The sequence below is a fragment of the Pelmatolapia mariae genome, linkage group LG18 (assembly GCF_036321145.2).
Source record: "Pelmatolapia mariae isolate MD_Pm_ZW linkage group LG18, Pm_UMD_F_2, whole genome shotgun sequence".
In the NCBI taxonomy this organism is placed as follows: domain Eukaryota; kingdom Metazoa; phylum Chordata; class Actinopteri; order Cichliformes; family Cichlidae; genus Pelmatolapia; species Pelmatolapia mariae.
Window position 1 is genome coordinate 32,195,800 of NC_086243.1, and position 19,888 is coordinate 32,215,687.

Sequence of the window (19,888 nt, forward strand, 5' to 3'; positions counted from 1 at the left end):
TGGATTGCAAGAAGTAAGCAAGAGCTCAGTTTCCCTTCAGGGCACAGAGGCTGTTTGTGTTCACAGAACGTGAAAACTATGTGACAGTCAGAGAGAAAATAGGGAATTAGTGCAGCAAGAAAATCAAATGGACCCAGAAACCTTCACTTGCTCAATCTGTTTGGATCTACTGAAGGATCCGGTGACTATTCCCTGTGGACACAGCTACTGCATGAACTGTATTACAAAACTCTGGAATGGAGAGAAGGTAAAGAAAATCCAAAGCTGTCCTCAATGTAGGCAGATCTTCACAGTGAGGCCCATGCTGGTGAAAAATACCATTTTAGCAAATTTAGTGGAGGAGCTGAAGAAGACTGGACTCCAAGCTGCTCCTGCTGATCACTGCTATGCTGGACCTGAAGATGTGGCCTGTGGTCTCTGTATTGGAAGAAAACTGAAAGCCCGCAAATCCTGTTTAATATGTCTGACTTCTTACTGCGAAAAACACCTTCAGCCTCATTATTATTCACCTACATTCAGGAAACACAAGCTGGTAGATCCCTCCAAGAAGCTCCAGGAGAACATCTGCTCTCATCATGATGAGGTGATGAAGATGTTCTGCCGTTCTGATCAGCAGAGTTTCTGTTATCTCTGCCCTGTGGATGAACATAAAGGAGACAACACAGTCTCAGCTGCAGCAGAAAGGTCTAAGAGGCAGAGAGAGCTGGAGGTGAGTCGACAAAACATCCAGCAGAGAGTCCAGGACAGAGAGAAAGATGTGAAGCTGCTTCAACAGGAGGTGGAGGCCATCAATCAGTCTGCTGATCAAACAGTGGAGCACAGTGAGAAGATCTTCACTGAGCTGATCCATCTCATCCAGAAAAGAAGCTCTGATGTGAAGCAGCAGCTCAGATCCCAGCAGGAAACTGAAGTGAGTCGAGTCAAAGAGCTTGAGGAGAAGCTGGAGCAGGAGATCACTGAGCTGAAGAGGAAAGATGCTGAGCTGAAGCAGCTCTCACACACAGAGGATCACATCCAGTTTCTACACAACTACCCCTCACTGTCAGCACTCAGTGAGTCTACAGACTCGTCCAGCATCAATATCCGTCCTCTGAGATACTTTGAGGATGTGACAGCAGCTGTGTCAGAGGTCAGAGATAAACTACAGGACATTCTGAGAGAGGAATGGACAAACATCTCACTGACAGTCACTGAAGTGGATGTTTTACTGTCAGATCCACAAGCAGAGCCAAAGACCAGAGCCGAATTTTTAAAATATTCACGTGAAATCACACTGGATCCAAACACAGCAAACACATATCTGTTATTATCAGAGGAGAACAGAAAAGCAACATCCACAAAGAAACAGTCTTATTCTGATCATCCAGACAGATTCACTGGATGGTGGCAGGTCCTGAGTAGACAAAGCCTAACTGGACGTTGTTACTGGGAGGTGGAGTGGAGAGGTCGAGGAATTATTGTAGCAGTTGCGTACAAGAATATCAGCAGAGCAGAAACTGAATGTTGGTTTGGACATAATGACAAATCTTGGGCATTAGATTGTTTGAAAAATAGTTATACATTCTGGCACAACAACATCCAAACTCGTGTCTCAGGTCCTCAGTCCTCCAGAGTAGGAGTGTACCTGGATCACAGAGCAGGTATTTTGTCCTTCTACAGCGTCTCTGAAACCATGACTCTCCTCCACAGAGTCCAGACCACATTCACTCAGCCGCTCTATGCTGGACTTTGGCTTTGTTATTCTTATGGGGACATTGCTGAGTTTGTTAAACTGAAATAGACTGAATCCTTTCATACTCTTGTGGGTTTAAAACAGTATTTTAGTTTCCATTTCTTTTTTGTTTCCATCATTATTCTGGCATTCTGCAATGCACAGAAATCAGTTACACATTACAGGTGGTACCTTGACATGTTCTAAATGTTCTCTTGATGTTTTTGAGATCTTGTTAGATTGAGCTCTTTACTGTGTCTGTTTAGCCATAAAAACAATCACTTCTTGTGACTCCTGTGAACAAACTGACACGGTGTGGTTTTACAAATCTTTAAATGTCTCTTTGCTGATGTTGCTGAAGATGCTGAAAGCTCAGTGAAGTTTTTTAAAAAAAATGTTTTTCTGAAGGTTAATTTTAAAATTGATGCACAACACAAGAGGGCACCTTCATCCTGCTAACAGGGATGTAGAGGAGGTTAAAACACCTCAGCTCAGTTTGTCCACATTTTTTAGACTCTGCCATGTTTTTAGCCTGATAAAACCCTCTGTGAGTCGATTGTATTGCAAATCATGGTAAAAAGAATCAAATTGTCATTAGCTATTGAATTTGGAGCTGTATCATGTAATATTATAGAAACATTTCCTTCAAAACCAGAATATTTACTAACTGACCTTTTTCCATGGGCTCTTGTCTTCCTCATCTTACTGCCACGTTGAAACCACAAACTCCAGAAGATGTACTACAAATTGTGCATCTTCACCACAACAGCTTTCTACTGTTTAGTTTCATACCCACTAAATACGAACCAAAAATATAATATAATCAATATGAAAGTATGAATTTTTATGTACCTCTTAAAAGAAAATAAATCTTATTTTCTTGTTTCTTCTTGGTCATAATCCTGGATCCTGAAGGGTTTTGAGTTTTTGATGTTTTTGGACTTCTAGTGTATCCCTGTTCACTGTACCCTCTGCTAAACACCCCTCCCAAGAGGTTTTGGCCTCCAGTCAAAGGAACATTGTAATAAAGCATATTTCACCCAGAAGTGGGGGTTTAATTTATTCAAGCATAAAATAAATGTCTGTATGCCAAATGCTCAGGAAGAACAAGGAAGTCCACAACCCCAAGCAAGGTAACACAGAATCATTGCCATTTCTATAGCCAGACCAATCCTGCATCATCTCCCAAAAGCCTGTTCTGAGCAAAAACCCTGTATGTTATTGAGGCTGACTTCACACAAGGAGGACTGGCAACCTTTCCTTAAGACTAGTGAGCAAACTAGACACAGTACCTATAAACCTTTTAAAAAGAAGAAGATGAACCTTGTGGCTCACAACTAACCTGAAATTGAGTATCATCCTACTTTTCCCTTTTGACTCCTCTATGGTCATCCATTTGCATGTGTACATGACATCAGAAGAGACACCAGCACAGACTGAAAACACTGCATCATTAACTCATAATTTATATTTTACAAATATATAAAATACAGACAGCGTTGAAAAAAGAAAAAAACTAAATGTCTGAGATGGATTCTGTTGTACTGGATTAACTTTCAAGATAAGCCCACGATTCCAGATGTTCTGCAAAACCTTTTTGCACAAAATATAAAAAACACAGCTGGCTCAAGCAAAGTTAAAATTGTATTTACCTTATTTTACTGAGACAGTGTGCAAAGATGAGATCTGAATAAGATCAACAGCAATGAGCTGTAGGCTGAAACACAACACAGATGTATAACATTGTTAATAAAGTTAATTTGTCTGAAATAAATTGATGACATTTATATGTCCTAGGGCCCATTCAGATCAACATCAAGATTCTCCTCAATTATTTAACTGTTTTTAATATTATTTAACAGAATTCTACTTGTGCAAACACAGAAGGGCATTCAATAACAAGAAACCAACAACTGGATCATCCATTAACTCAAGTTAAGGTAAATATGATAAGTTGTGAATTTAATGTACACTCAGCCTAGTGTGGGAATGCTGGAGTGCTGGACTGCAGCTTGTCTGTCTGGTAACTCAAACAGGCTCTTTTCCACACTGTTCTTATTTATAAAGTGCATTACAAATCCGAACACAACTATTAACAGGTGGATTTTCGTGTTTTAATGCAAATAGCCAAACAACATAGAGCCACTTACTCCTAAAGAGAGAGACAGTGAATGTGAACAGTATATCCTTGGTTTCTTAACATAAAACTCATTGTTGCAGACAGGTGCAGCCCAAAAAGTGATCCCCTTAGACTGATTTTTAGTTTCAGTGTTATTCATTTTCCTCTGAGTTATCCATTCTGCCACTAGTTAGCTAACATAAACTAATCTAAGTCTATTAGCTGCAACTAACAAACCAACAACATGACATTGGATGATGTTCCATACTGACAGAATATGGCACTAAATATGTTTTTAAAACTTTAAGCACTTATTTCTTAAATCCAGCTTCACAGACAGCATTATATCTATGTCTGTTTTTGAGAGCAGGGTTCAAAGGTTTAACCCTTGTGTGGTGTTCGTATTTTTGTTACTCAGCCAGTGTTCATGGGTCTGGTGGACCCGCTAGAGTTTTGGTTTTCCAAATTAACACTATCAAACAATTTTATGTTAAATTACTCAACAGATGTTTACTTCATCCCAATTACAAGCCATATGAACAGCAAACATGGTTAATTTTTTCCCTTTACCTTTGTTAGATCACATTTATGAATTAATGTGCTTCTCGTTTTTTTTGTAAAATGTTATAAAAAAAATTAAATCAGTTATAATCAAGTGGAGTGAGTGGAAAGACACAACACATTTACACGTGAAGCAATACGTTTCACAACTAAATGGGATCAGCTGCTCATAAATGGTGACATTAGGTCCAGGGTTGTAAAACGGGGAGGCGATGCACCGACTTATCCCACACTGTCCTGATGGTAGCTAGCTTGTCTCTCTGCCGTCGAGCTGGTCTGTCGTCTCGGTTATCAAAACGGATAATCCTGGAAATTTTGTGGAAGTTTTCCAGAGACATTGATGCACGGAAAGGTTCTTGCCGGTTTCTGCATCCCACAGGGATTCTGTGGATTCCCCTTTGGACCTGAAAACTCCTGCAAGGATAAGAACCCTAAAGTAGGCCTTTGGGGTTCTTAGATCAATTTGGTCCATCTCCTTCCACCTCTCTCCAAAAACACACCTTCCTTCTAGATTACTGCAATCCAGAATAATTTTCTGGATGGAATCTGGGATGAAAAGCTCAAATGAAGACTTGATGTCCTGCACATGAGTAACTGTCAGCCGTGTTGGCCCTGGCTTATCACAGTAGCAGCTCTGCAGGCTGGCTCATTTCTTGGACAAGAAGACCATTCAATTTCACCATTTATTGACATCCATATTTCTTCACTTGCTGTCTGGTGGGCTTGTTCTGGTCCTGGAGCTGGCTGCTGATGGGGTACTCATCTTCGTTTTGTTACTAAATGGTGCTCAACCTCATCCTCTTCTTCAAAGTCACTGTCAGACTCTGAATTTTCAGAAATGTGAAATATTCTGAAATCTCTTTGTCAACATCATCATCCGAAGCTCCTCTCTCTTCCAAAATCAATTGGAAGGCCCTCGCAGCACATAATCTTTTGCCATCTTGATCAGTTGTGATAAAGAACCACACTGGCAAAGTCTTATTTATAGTATTATGCCCCTGATTTGCAGGTGGGACAGGGTATGAGAAAATAAAATTTGGATCCCTCAAGAAAGAGGGTAAAATGTGCGGGAATGTGAGAGCAGATAGCGTTGATAGTTGAATTTTAGACAATGTTGCAACTTTGTGCGGGAGCAGGAGGGGAAGAAAACACTATCAGCAGCACTAGAAAGAAGGAAGACAGAGTATGGGAACACAGGACCTACACTTTCAACACTTTTATTAGACCTGGGTCCAGTGGACCCGAACACCTTGTATGTAATGTAAATGCGTGGGGGGAGGTACAGTATGAGGTTGTTGAAAATTTGTTCGGATTTATGTTCTTCACAGAAAATAAGCCAAAGCCAATGAATTTCAGGTTGAAAAAATAATTAATTGTCTAATTTTTCTTTTGAAAAAAACTGAAAACGGGTCTCACAGACCCGAACACCATACAAGGGTTAAATTAGCATTTTTATGTGTAGTGTTTCATGTCCTCTATAAGTAAAATAAATAAATAAAACCTTGTGCAGATCATAATTCAGAACTCATCAGATTTTTACATTTTCTTTAACATCAAGTAATCTAGTAGAATCTTCCTTTAAATATATGGCTATATTTCAAATCAAACTTTTAACAGCTCAATCAAGATGATTTTACGACCGTTGCTGCTTCTACAAGCTGTTGAATCATGGGGTGTACTTACTATGGATTAGCCAATAATCTAATTTACGCATATTTTTGCCATATAAACTAATTTACGCATCAGTGTATTCCAGTGTTCCGTGGAACTTTGAATGCATCAAAGAAAACTAATGTCTCGCCTTGCAAGTGCTTGCTCATAGGGGGTCATATGATTGTTGAGTTTTTCTCTGTATGTATTATTGTAAGGCCTACCTTACAGTAAGTGCCTCTAGCTGACTGATGTTTGGCGCTGTATAAATAAAATTGAATTGAACTGAATTGAAATAGGACCTGCATTCAGTCTGTACCTCAGTGTATTTGCATCAGTAAAATTTTCACAAAACTTTTCCCGTGATTTAGAAAAAAATTTGAAATGGTATCCAAGAATGATTTCAATCCTCTTTTAGATAGAACACAGAAGTTTAGTTTGCTGCCATGTCCTAAAGAAGCAACAAACACAGACATCCAAATCCTGTGTGCTCCTCCTCACTGGTGCACACAGGATTTGTTAGGAATTTACCTCATTTATGTTTTATCTTATATTAGAAATTTATGTTTTGTAGGATAATATAGAGTGTTGAAAGAAAATACCACACCCGTACAACACAGAACTGTAGTGGAAAATTGCCGGACACAATGGACAGGGTATAGATTCTGGTCTGTATAAGTAGGAAGGAAGTTTTTCTCTTTTTCTCTTCACAGGGAGTAGATGCCCGACTGGAGTGAAGATTTATGATGATTCAGGAGCCAGACCAAGTGCCAAATAGGGGAGAGCCAAGCCAAAGCCGCAGCTGCTCCCCACCTTTTTTAACCAAACCTAATTATGTTTGTACCATAACATAAAAACTTTGTTCACTAGTGAGTGGCACCCTTTGTTTGTCTGACCATTGGACAGACAAAGGTTCAGGCACCATCTCATAACTTGAATCTTCTTCTCTCTACTTTAATAATTAGCAGGTAGCCTGTTGTTCCAGGTCCTGCACAGCTGCTCTGTATCAAGAAGTGTGGTGGTTGTCTTTGAGGATGAAAGAATTGTTAGTGGGAGCAAATAAGGTCTACTATTAAGGAAAACGTAGGCAAATGTGTGTGCAAAGTCTAGAGAAAAAGGTTGGTGCAAAGAAGTTGCTGATGATATATGATTACTCACCTGTCTTTTCTGTGTCCTATGAAGGATGTTGGGCAAATGTTTCCCGAGGGGTCCAGACACTATTTAAATGTTCCAAGAGAGGTCATGGGTTCAAGGAGTGTGGAGGATCACTGTGCATTGGGTTTTTGTAATAACACATTTGCGACAAGTCTTGGGTTGCCCCGGGTAAAACACATACCCTCTAATTGCCCCCAATTGAATAATTGGGGGTAGGTGCGTAAACTCACCAGAGTTCTCATCCCTTTTCAAATAGACATTAAAACGATATGCCCCGGTTCAGATTCCATTCTCTTCTTTTAAATCCAAGCCTCTTATCACTGAACCTTGAAAGGACAACCAGGTCCTAATATCCTCAATTCTCACGCGCTCCAAATGCATAATCACAGTCATTGCTTTTGGTTCTCTGCTTGATAACGGTATCATGTTCATGTTATCCAGCTGGGGTCTGGAATGTTTAATCCTGTTAAAGATGTTAATACAGGATTCAAACAACGTGTTTGTGGCAAAAATCACCTAGTAAATTTTCTTCCCCGGCAAGCCAAAAATATAGTCAATCTGAATTGGCGAAAACCCCAATTCCTTCTGGAAAGTAGTCCTGCTGAACTGTAGTCGGTCCATTTCACAATTCCCTTGCAACTCAAATGGTACAGCATTCCTCCTGGAACCTGTCATGGTAGCAGTTGGTGTAATCATGATGGGTCTGGGTGAACCAATTTTCAATTTTCAAGATTTTTTATTGTTCATTACAGAAGTGTTATACAAATTACAGGTGATAGGGATAAAGCTTTAGCTAAAATTTTAATATCTAATATCTACGATAGGGATGTCCTTTGTCCCCTATTTTGTTTATACTGGTGATGGAGCCACTAGAATGTGCCTTAAGACTGAACGAGTCAATTAAAGGGTTTAACCCCCCCCCCGGGTAGTGGGGGGAATGAAGTAATGTTTACCATGTATATGGATGACATTACTTTGGTGCTGTTAAGGGTCCGAAATTGGTGGAGAGCACAAAACCAGGACAGTCCAGAAGATTTGGGTCAAAGCAATCTTTATTGAAGTTCACGCGCGGGAAGACAATCACTGCATACATCAGCGAGGGTCTTCGCCAAAATTATACTTCAGATTGCTTTTATATCATCAGAGTATTATGACGCCCCCTCTTGCGTTTACAATCACATAATTTGCATGTACAGAACATTTATGTATTTTAAGAATTAACTGCAGACACAGGAGTTCCCCTTTTGGCATCTTCTTCCAAAGAAGGCAATAAACTCAGGCCTCTGTGGTCTCCAGGGGCTGGTCTTCTCCACTCGTCACCTGTTGTCAAGACAGAACCTCCAGTGCAGTATGTTAACTGAGTGCCTTCAGGCCTCTTCTTAAATCTGTTTCTAAGTTATATGTAATGTATATATGTGTTTTGTAAGCCTGTGTGCAATCTTTCTTAAGCTCCCCACTTCCTTACCAATGTATCACCCAGACATCGCGCTGAATGAAGCTTGTGACCTTTATTTACCTGGGAAAGCTTCAACTCTTTAAGACCATGGAGCTGCAATGTGTGTAAAGATATAACAATATAAAATGGTTATGACTGCACCTGTGAGAGATTAATATGGTGTCAGTATGTTTAAATGTTTCAAGGCCAACTTGAAGCTATAAGCTGTGTGATTAATGCTATTGGCAAGGCTATGAAATATATTGTAATAATGAAGCAATTTCCTTTGATTCTCACAATCCTCCTTTTGACCTCTTGCCACAAGAGGTCACCACACCGTGTGCTGTGTCACTCCTCGGCCCCCTCAGTCGTTTCTACGTCCATTAATGGCATCATAGACACCGGGGTCACCACCCCGGGGTCCACTGCCCTCGTAATTACCTTTTCCAACAATCCTCTGACACAAGGAATGAGACAGCATCCGCAGGTGACCAAAATCCCTAGAAAAGCAGATACAGATAACATGGCAGACATTACAAACCCTTTCCACTGGCCAAACACGGATGTCATCCAGCCCTCAAAGGGATTCTCAATTCCAGAATCTTCATGCATGGTTCTTGACAGCGTTTTAAGACCTTCCAGAGCTCGGGTAACTGAGCCATCTGGGGCAGTATTATTAGGAATGAAAGTACAACACAGGTCACCAAACATAGCACAGACCCCTCCCCTCTCGGCCAGAACCATGTCGAGAGCGAGTCTGTTTTGGACCCCCATTAATGAGGTCGGGCCCAACTGCTCCGCCACTCCCTCAAAGGCATCCCTGGTCAGGTTTGAGAGTCTCAGCAGGTTATAATGGACATAATTTATTCTATCCACATTCTTGTTTGGGGTCACTGGAAAAAGAGCAGAAATGATTGGTAAGTTTTCAAAACCAGCTGCTACTTGATCTGCCAGTTTATACTCGTTAGGAACTCCCCTGGGCACTCCTATGGAGTCGATCCAGGTGGGTGAATTCATCCTAGGATCATATGCATGTGTCCCCTTACCCAATACATGTCGCTTACGTCTGGCTGCCAGTGTGCGTGTGTTACTCTGGGGAATTGCTGTCACTCTGTTGCCGATTAATATCAGTTGAGCACCCAACCTTACCATTGCACAGGTCCCGACACTTCCTAGTGGAACACGGACCAAAAGAGTTCTCTCCCCACAATAATAGTACAACCCACTTCTTGCCCATGTACCTATTACTGTGTTTGAGTCATTCTTTGCATTGGTGGTTCTTCCTGTGAGCGTCGTAGCGCACCAGCTGGGATCGATATCTCCCAGCTTGTATTTCACTTTGTCTGTGGAGAACTTAAAGCAAGTATAGTTATCTTTCTTGGGTCTAAATGGTCCTACCTTTGTACCTTTATCAATTGGCGGGAAGAGGCTGGCCAATATTGAACAATTGCCAGTACTCACCGCTTCTCTTGTGATTTGTAGCATGCAGTCATATCCCCATTTGTCCTCTGGATACAGTGGAGCGGGTTCTGTAAACAAGCGCGGCCTAGCTGAAGCACAAGCAACACAGTTAGATACATCTTGTTCTTTTGCATTTTGAGCCACCCAGTCCAGCCACAGGTTACTGTCACTGAAACCGGTGGCGCGTTCAATTAAGTCCTGAGGCTTCAACCTGGTGTAATCCACAATCAGGACTCGCCGCTTTTGCTCCTCACGGGCAACAGTTAACGACCCGTTTCCCCAATCCCCTGTACTATTTATGACCGGAGGGTTGGGCTTTGGGTTTACTAAATTCACTCTAATCACACCTGTCGGGTCTGTCCCTGAAACATCTACCCCAATCACCAGGTAGAACACGCCTCCCGGACTATTTGACCTGGGCAAAGAGCTCCATGGTCCCAGAGAGAGGGTGATAGGGTTCTGTGAGGCAGAAAAGTCCCTCTGGATGGCTATCCCTTTCAATCCTTCAGGAACGTGTGGCTCCCACTTCACTCCAGTCCAGGCTACCACCTTGCTCCACCCAGGAATGCACCAGTGCCCTGCGGTATAAGACGCTAGCACTGGGCGGATTCCCCGGCTGGAGTGAGGGTTCCCTCCCCGGGTACAAATATCCGGGTGACTGCAGATCCACACGTCATATCCCCTCCAGCTGCTGTTTGCGCCTTTGCAGTTAATCACTTCACACAAATCAAAAGAGTATGAACTCGTGGACCCTTTAACGTAGTCCAATTCCATGCCATTATAAGCGCTGAGACACCCATCCCTTTTACCTGATACCTCTCGTTTGGGTCTCTGTAACGGCCCCATTTCAGTGTTCTGTTTTTCAGTCGGTGGAGGGCTGGGCTGACCTCCGTGCTCGGGTGGGCTGTTCCAGGCTATCTGCCAAAAATACACAAAAATACATATTAGCAAAAGTAATACTATCTTATATAACAACCATGTGGTTGTGAGGAGCATTTTCACCAATTTTCTCTCCTCACGCCTCCTGCTACGTGCCTGTATGTCAAATGCGTGCATGTTGTCGTGTGAAACTTATACTTCTTTTATCAAAATATATTTATTTAAGTGCTTTCCTCTTTTTTTTTTTTTTTTTTTTAATGTGTTACCACTCCCTTGCGTTGGCGTGGGGATCTCCTCCTTTGCTGGTCTTCTTGCTTCGGCCTCCCAGGTAGACTACTGTTCGGCCCGTTGCACGGGGGAGAGGATTTATTCTGCCTCTGGCTGTCGTCAGCCCCCGTGTTCGGTGGAGCTAGGTCGCTGTCCACCAGGCTCTCGTCTGCTGCAGCACACTGCGTCCAGTGATACCAATTTTCACCTTTTCCTTTCAAACGGACCGCTGTGGCCGTCCGAGCCGTCACCTCATAGGGTCCGGTCCAACGAGGCTCTTTCCACTTCCTCTTTATGACTTTCAGCCACACTGCTTTTGCCTCTGGAACCTCTCCTTCTGCCGTGGGCCTCCCGGCGGTCACCTGTTTTGTAAAACTGGACACAAGAGCTTTTACTTCATTAAAATATTCAGCATGAGACTTGTTACTTCTCTTAGACTGTTCTGTCGCTGGAACCACCGTCCAAGGCGCCGGAAACTGCCGTCCTGTCAGCAGCTCGTAGGGCGTGAAACCTGTGGATTGGTTAACAGAACATCTTATGGTCATCAAAGCAATTGGCAGGGCTGCAACCCAATTCAACCCCGTCTGTGCACAGATTTTAGCCAATTTGTTCTTTAAATTTAGGTTCATTCTTTCTACTTTTCCTTGGGACTGAGGGTGGTACACTGTCCCGAATTTATGCTGGACCCCCAACATTCTCTCCACCTCTGCTAAATCCTTATTTCTAAAATGGGTCCCATTATCTGATCTAATTCTCTTGGGAAACCCATGCCTTGGGATGTAGTGGTTAATCAGACATTTAATCACACTTTTTGCATCTTCTCTTTTAGTCGCCCATGCCTCTGGCCAGCCGGTCAGAGCATCCACACATACCAACAAGTACCTCAGTCCTCCTGGTCCCCCATCCACCATGTCAGTGTAGTCAATCACAATTTCTTCTCCTGGTCTCTCTGGCATGAGGAACTTACCTGGTTCTGGCTTCACCGCTGGTTTTGGATTGTGCGCCCCACAGATCAGACACGTTCTGGCTTTTTCTTTTATCATGTCTCTCAGGTGAGGGTGCCACCAGTGACACAAGTTTCTCTCCATCTGAGCCACACCCACGTGACCAAGTCCATGTGCCTCACTTACCTTCTTTTCAGCCAGCTTGGCTGTTAGAGCCGGTCGCCCGTGGGGCCCTCTCCACAGACCTCCTTCTTTTCTGGCTCCTCGGGCCTGCCACACCTCCTTTTCTTCCTGGGTGACTTCTTCCTGCGCCCTTCTGGCTTCCTCCAACACATTAACGGTTGGCTCTTCTTCAGCAATAACCTCCACCATCTGTCTCCGTCCTTTGTAGCCTGCTGCTTCTTTGGCGGCTTCATCTGCTTTCTGATTCCCTTTTGCTACCATTGTGTTTTCTTGAGAGTGTGCTTTACATTTTATGATACTTACCATGTCTGGGTCGTTCAGAGCGTCTTCCAGTTCCTCCATTTCCTTCTTATGGCATATTGGGGCATTGGTTGCTGTTCTGAAACCTGCTCTCTTCCATTGAGCGAGTTCCACGTGAGCTGCCCCGAATGCATAAGCTGAATCAGTGTAGATGTTCACCTTCATGTTCTTGGCCAGTCTCAGGGCTCGAGTCAGGGCTATTACTTCAGCTCTCTGTGCTGACTGCTGACCTTCTATTCTTCCAGCTTCTTTTACCTCATACTGTCGTCCTCTTCTGGAAACCACCGCGTAGCCTGCTTTCAGTCCTTCTTCATCCCGGTGACAACAGCCGTCTGTGAACCAGTCCTCCGCACCTATGATAGGTTCTGCTTTCAAATCTTCTCTAACCTTCTCTTCAGCTTCAGCTCTTTTGGCACAGTCGTGTGGTTCCCCTGACCCCATCAAGTCTGCCATGTTTATGCCCTCATGTGTAAACGTCAAGTTTGGAGCATCCAGGACTTTGCTCAGTCTCTGTTGTCTCAGTGGTGTCATTGTGAAGGCTTGTGAGTTTACGTAGGCTACTACACTGTGTGTGGTGAGCACTTTAAGTGGATGTTCTCTTACTACATGTGCTGTTTTCTGAATGATTTTGGCTACCCCAGCTGCATGCTGTGTACATGGGGGATGTCTGGCCTCTGTTGGATTTAATCTTACGCTGACATACATAAGCACATCCCTACCTCCTCCTTTTTTCTGAAACAAAACGCCATTCACAATCTCATTTGTTTCAGAAACATCAAGATAGAATGGTTCATCATAGTTGGGTGTGGCCAGATCTGTGGCTCTTGACAGGTCTTGTTTGAGTGAAATGAATGCTGTCTCTGTTGGTGGTGTCCATGGTAACTCTGCCTTAAGGTTTCGAACGCCCACCTTTTTGATCAGGTCCCTTAAGGGGGCCGTCTTACCCGCATAATTCGGGATAAACTGTCTGCTGTAGCCTGTCAGGCCAAGAAAGGAAAGGAGTTCCTTCACAGTTCTTGGTTTTGGGTGTGTCAGAATCTGGTCTCTGTGTGTGTTCATTAAACCCACTGACCTGTGTGCGATGACTCGGCCCAGAAATGTTACTTCCGGTCGGACCAGCTGCAGTTTTTCTTTACTTACTTTAAACCCACATTCTGCCAAGCGGTTCAGAACCACCAGAGAGGCTGCTGTGCAGGCGGATGCGGACGGGGCTGCTATTAACAAGTCATCTACGTACTGAATGAGTGTACAACCTTCAGGCAGATGGCACGGTGACAGCGCGTCTTTCAGCACCTGGTTGAAAATGCCTGGAGACAAGGCAAAACCCTGTGGCAGGCGTGTGTATCTGTACTGCTGTCCTCTGTATGTGAATGAAAAAATGTCCCTGAGTGATTCATGCAGAGGGAGACAAAAGAAAGCATTAGCGAGATCAATACATGTAAACCACTTTTGTTCCCACGAGATGGCAGTTAAAGCCGTGTATGGGTTTGGTACAGGCACGGTGTCTGTACGTAGTATTGCATTAATCGCTCTCAAATCATGTGCCATCCTGTATTTGCCTGTCCCGTGCTTTTCTACTGGGAGAATAGGTGTGTTCCAGTATGATTGAGAAGGCTCGAGCACACCTACTTTCAACAACCCCTCAATTGTTTCTGCAATGCCTTCCTCAGCTTCTGGTTTATGTCTGTACTGAGGTCTCTCAATTGGCACTTCCGATTTCAGCTGAAACAGGACGGGTGAACAATTAGCCAGGCCAACATCCGTGGGCCCTGTTGACCACAAACAGTCAGGGAGCTGTGAAAGTGCTGCAACTGCGTCAGGGTGGTCTGTTTTTTCCCTGCCGTGTGTTCTTGAAATTTCTTTGTGTTCTACAACCACCGCGTCGTTGGACAGACAGGTGATTCGGTAGGTTTTGCACTGTGGTGCATACCAGACATTTGGGATTTGAGTACTTTGCCACCAGCTGTTATCCAGGGCTCGCTTGACCATCGGACCCAACTCTCTGGCCTGATGACCGACGTGGACCGCCAAAGTGACATGGGTAGCTGAATCGGAGCCCATCTCGTACCAAAGCAGTTGTTCTTCCGTCAATTTTACAGCCGCTGCTACCCCTTCCGGGCCCACATAAATGTTATGGCAACGCACGCTCCAAATTTGACCTTCGAGGTCGTTTTCAAAATTTTCTCGATACGTGTCATCGTCGTCCCTATCATAAAACAGAGTGACGTGGTAAGGGTCACGCGGCGGGGTGTAGACGGCCAGGCTCATTATCCAGGGTCTCCACAGCTCATATTGTCTCAGAATGCCGTCTTCCACCAGCCTCCCCCAGTAGATGTCAGCTGTAGCTTGTTCACAGTCTCGTATCAGATATTGAGTCTTTGTGAGTGTCCCCAGGCACGGGAACTGGTTTCCGCCTGGCAAAGTAACCGTCAGGCCATCTGCGGAACAGGTGATGGTAGCTCCTAGCTTCACAAGCAGATCCCTGCCCATGAGATTTACTGGTACCTGCGGCGACACCACATATCTGTGCTTCAAAGTCTGTTTTCCCAGCTCAGTAAGTGCTGGATCAGTTAATGGCAGAGTCATTGGAACCCCGGAGAAACCAACCACGCTCACAGTGTGGTCAGAGATGGTTGCACTGTTTGGTGTGGATGTAAGCGTGGAGTAGGTCGCTCCAGTGTCCACCAGGAAGGTCAGTGGTGTTCCTTCCACAGTCATTGACAGCATGGGATCTGCCATTCCCACACCGTCCGGTTTCTCAGGGCCCCGTCAATATTGCTCTTCCCAGCCCCAGTCTGCGACTGGATACTGGGCGAGTGGCGCTGCACCTGGGTTAGGAGCTTGGTGTCCACCTCTATACACACCTCTTCCTCTGGGAGCTCCACGTGCCTGGGTTTGGTAGCCTCGCCCACGATAGTTCGGGAGCGCTTGTGGGCAGTCTCTCGCCCAATGTCCGTCAGCTCCACATCTGTAACAGACATTCCAAGACGTGTTGCCGGGGTTCCCCGTTTCACGAGCCCTTTGTCCTCTCCCAGCGTAACCACCACGCCCTCTGTATGATCTCGCCACTCCCCAATTCCCCGCGGGTTGTCTCTGCCTTGGTGTGTGGGCGGGCCAGCGGTCATCAGGATACAGGTTGGGCTCCAGATCTGGCCAGTCAGGCACGGGATCAGGCTGTGGCTTCGCCACCATCATTTTCTTTGTGGCGTCCTTACTTTCCTTCTTTCTTTCGCTTGCTTTATCTTTTGCTTCCGCCAGCTGCAGCTTCACCAGCCACGCCTGCGCTTCTTCCAGCTCCCTTTTCTGTTTGTTCACATCGTCCTTCTCCAACATCAACCGATGCGTTACATGCCTCTCCCATTGGGTGGAGTCAGCCACAGCAAAGTCTGGATTTTTCTCCAAATCAGTTCTCACCTGCTGAGGCAGCCCTGCCAGTACCGCCGCTCTGAACCACGCTCTTGATTCACCCTCTTGACCAGGATGTATCCCTGTTTCTGACATCCACTGCTCTTTTGCTTTTGCTAGAAACTCTAAAGGTGTGTATTGTGGATCCCATACTATTTTAGGAATGGCTCCCGTGTTTGGGGTCGGGTACTTCTCACGTACTGCATTTGCCAGGGCATTTCGCACTTCACAGTATGGCACGTTATTGGCGTAGAGAGTTGTTCCTGCGATTGCTTCCACGTCTGCTAGAGCGCCCCCTAGCATCACCCTTCCGGCGGCCCCACGAAAGTCACCAATAGCAATCTCGTCTCCTTCTGTTAGCATGTGCAGTTTCCTCAGCCATTTTGCTCCTCCTTCTGTGATGGGTGGCAGTTGCCTAACCAATGCTTCCAAATCTCTTACCTTATATGCTCGGTAAATCGGTTCATGTTTGGGGCCCATTATCAGCGGCAAATTATGGCTTGGTCTTGGGGCTTCATCCTCAGATTCCACTTCTCTGCTCTTCCCAGTCTTTCCTGAATTTCTTGACGTGTCAAATATGGATTGGCGCTCCCCTTTGACGGTGGGCCTAGGTTTTGCATCTGGGGCTCTGTACACTGTTCTACTGCGCAAATCCAGATTTCTGTCCTGCTCACAGGCGCCTTTTCCTTCAGTCTCCTCATGTTCTTCGTCCTCCTCCTCTTCCGATGAGGTCTTGCGATCTTTTACGTCCTCCTCCATCACTCTCCTCAGTACCTTTTTCCCTTTCCATCCAGGCTTGAGATCCTTCATTTCCTCCTCCGCAAGTTCCTTCAGGGCTTTTTGCTTTGCGGCGGTCAACGTTTCTACTACCGCCAGTAGGGCCTCTCTGTCCTCGTGCATACGCCCATGAACTTGCCCGTCCCAGAGGTCCTTCTTCTGTGTGAATTGCTTGCCTGGGTGGCTCACTCTCTGTCCCATGTGGAACGGCAACTCAGCAAATTCTGACCTTCTTTCTTCTTCATCTGGTGAAATCACCTCTTCAGTCGGTGCAGCGGGTAAGGCTTCGGTGTGAGACACCACCGTCGCTGCCGGTTCTCCTGCTGAGTCCTGCATCGTCCGGGCCAGGCGACAAGATTCCACACCTGGACCTGCGGTACAGGCCGTCTGTGTCCCTGCATTCTCCATGTGCTGCTGTCCCACCGCCGTCATTTCCTCAGCTTGTGTTGCCCCGGGCATGCTTGAGTACTGGACATTTACGAGTCCTCCGACCGCAATGCCAGTTTGTCCACCAGGGCCATGCACTTGTCCTCCTTCTATGGTCATTACCGGCATCACATAAGGGGGAGGAGCCTCGGCTCCACCAGGCTGTGGCGGGGCACTGGGAAGTTGAGTGATCCACGGATATATTGTTGGTGTGTGAGGGTTATTCACTCCTTCGCTTTTTAGCGTCAGTTTTATCATTTTGTCCTCCAACTTTCCATTATCTTCCTGTAATTTCTGCATTAATTTCATTATACTTGCCATTTCTTCTTCCTTTGCTCGATCATAGTCTTCCACTTTTTCCTTCATCCAGGACGACACAGCACTGCACATCATCATCCACTTGCAGCAGTTCCCATGCATTGCCTTCAGGGCCGTCATTTCCTTTTTTGTTTTCCGGTTGACTGAGCGGCCTCCTGATTGCTCCTGTAAGCTTTTCAGTATCTTCTCACATCTCTCTCCCTCTGTTTTAAGCACGGCGTCCAGTGGTGTCCTTTCATCTAAACCTTTGTGTTGTAATTCAAGAATTTTGCTTACCTCTTCTTCCATGGCGCGACACTCCTTCTCAGCTGCTTTAGATGAACCTGTACAGGCCATCCTTATGGCCTTTTTCAGCTCCTCCATCTGGTCTTTCAATGTTTTGTAGCGTCTCTGTGCGGTACCTGAGGTGTCAGCCATTTTGTGTCTTCCTGTAAGACAGCACTTACCTCTTCAAAATGGCTGCTGTCGGCTCCTCCCTTTCAGTCACCCACCGGCACTTCCCAGTTCAGCTCAGTGCTCGTCCGTCCGCTCTAACAGTCACTTCCTCTTTTTTAATTCTGCTTGGTGACACACACACAGTGAACTCATGATCCACCACATCATTCGTATCATCAGGCACCCATTCACCCCTTACCCAAAGGCAGTCAGCATAGGAAAATATAGAAAAAGTGAAATACCTACCACTCAATTAATCATGGTTGTGTTAGTGTGTTTGGTTTGGTTTTGTGTGTCACAATGTTAATAAAACTATTTCTGCACTCCTCAAGGGACCTCAGTATGCCTGTCAGGAAACAGATGCACTGCCATTCACGCACCAGTGAGCAAAGGGGAACCACACCCTAGCTGTCTAGGGACCAAGCATGTCTTCAGCATATGTCATCTAATAATAAATCACACGTTATGGGCTAAAGCAATTATGCACAAGTTTCAGACCAGTATTTCAAACTAGCACATTATTACCGCAAATGCAAAGCTACTAAAACACCACCTTAACATTATTACTGTTCCTCATCTTGTGATGGCTCCGGGGTAATCTGAACTTCCTCGCACAAATCTACTATAGCACTAAATAATGAAAAGCTCGTGGTCAACCACCAGACAATTTCAGCTTCTGTAATGGTTGTTGCCACTTCGATATCTACAGGGTCGTCAGGTGCATCTGCCCGTTCTCCATGGAAAACCCGAGTCGCCCTGTAGAGACCGTCCCCCAGAGGAATAAGTTTTATGCTGCAGTAACCAAAAGTGAACATCTTCCTCTTTCAAATTGTTATGTGTGTACTGAGAAATAGCAAACAAAATTAATTTACTTCCTACCATGTGCTAGGCTGCACAGCACATGTAATGAAGCTGAAACTGAAAACTATACATATAACAGGAAATTAAACATAGGCCTATAACCCAACAGTGGCCTATAGCTCTACAGTTCTGCGGCCTCCTCGCTATTGTGTTCTACAATCTCCCGCAGGGAGGTTACCAAACGCAGGCAATCATGTAATAGCAGGGGGAATTCTGTTTCAGTCAAATTAAGAGTGATACTAAAGTAATGATCAGTAAGACCAACCTCACAGCAAACCCGCAGTTCAGTTTCTACCCACCACGTGTCACCATGTGTCACTGGAGTCAACACCAGACTGAAAGTGAATCCAGTCATATTTCTACTAACCGACTCCAAATCAACATCTTGTGTGTCCTCCATTAAATGTAGGTGTGCTCTTTAAGACTGACAGTCCAATGTCCTGCACACACAAATACAATGCAAGCTATCCCGTCCACTGGAAGTTAATGTCAAAATCCTGAAAAGCGCGCTCACAAAGGTCCGGAAAATCAAGTTCCGCCTCAACGGGACTAGTATAGGGATTACAGTATAATTCCAGTGCCCGAAAAATAATCAGACTGCGATTGGTAAAGTCTAATAGGAGTTGTTGCGAATTTCTTATTACTGCAGTTACTGAAAAACCATAACGAACGTCTGAAAGCAGAGCTTCACAACGACAGGTGACGTTTGCAATATCACCTGTCCATGTATATTCAACCACACAAGAGCCGCTATCAAACATGCGAGCCAAATGAGGCAGAGAGTTATCCCCGCCACTCAAACAGAATGTTAAAGTCCCTGAATGCCGTTGCACAAAATATAGCAAAGTCGCGTTCTGCGTCAGTGGGGCTTAAGTTTATATGTTCTCTACAGTACAATCGAATAGCAGTAAATATAACGACACAACTGCATGCAAAGTCTACTAATCTGTCTTCTGATCTGTCTATCAGTGAGGTAACTTTAAAACCGTAGGTAATGTCTG

At 44.8% G+C, this 19,888-nt stretch overlaps 1 protein-coding gene across 1 annotated transcript; it reads left to right on the forward strand.

The window, feature by feature from the left end:
- On the forward strand, nt 1-1,780 carry LOC134616194 (tripartite motif-containing protein 16-like). Its single transcript, XM_063460923.2, has one exon. The coding sequence runs from the start codon at nt 128-130 to the stop codon at nt 1,778-1,780; it is 1,653 nt and encodes a 550-aa protein (XP_063316993.2). The 5' UTR covers nt 1-127.
- Nucleotides 1,781-19,888: the final 18,108 nt, after the last annotated feature.

Coding starts and splice junctions, on each gene's coding strand:
- LOC134616194 (XM_063460923.2), top strand. CDS start 128: ATGGACCCAGAAACCTTCACTTGCTCAATCTGTTTGGATCTACTGAAG.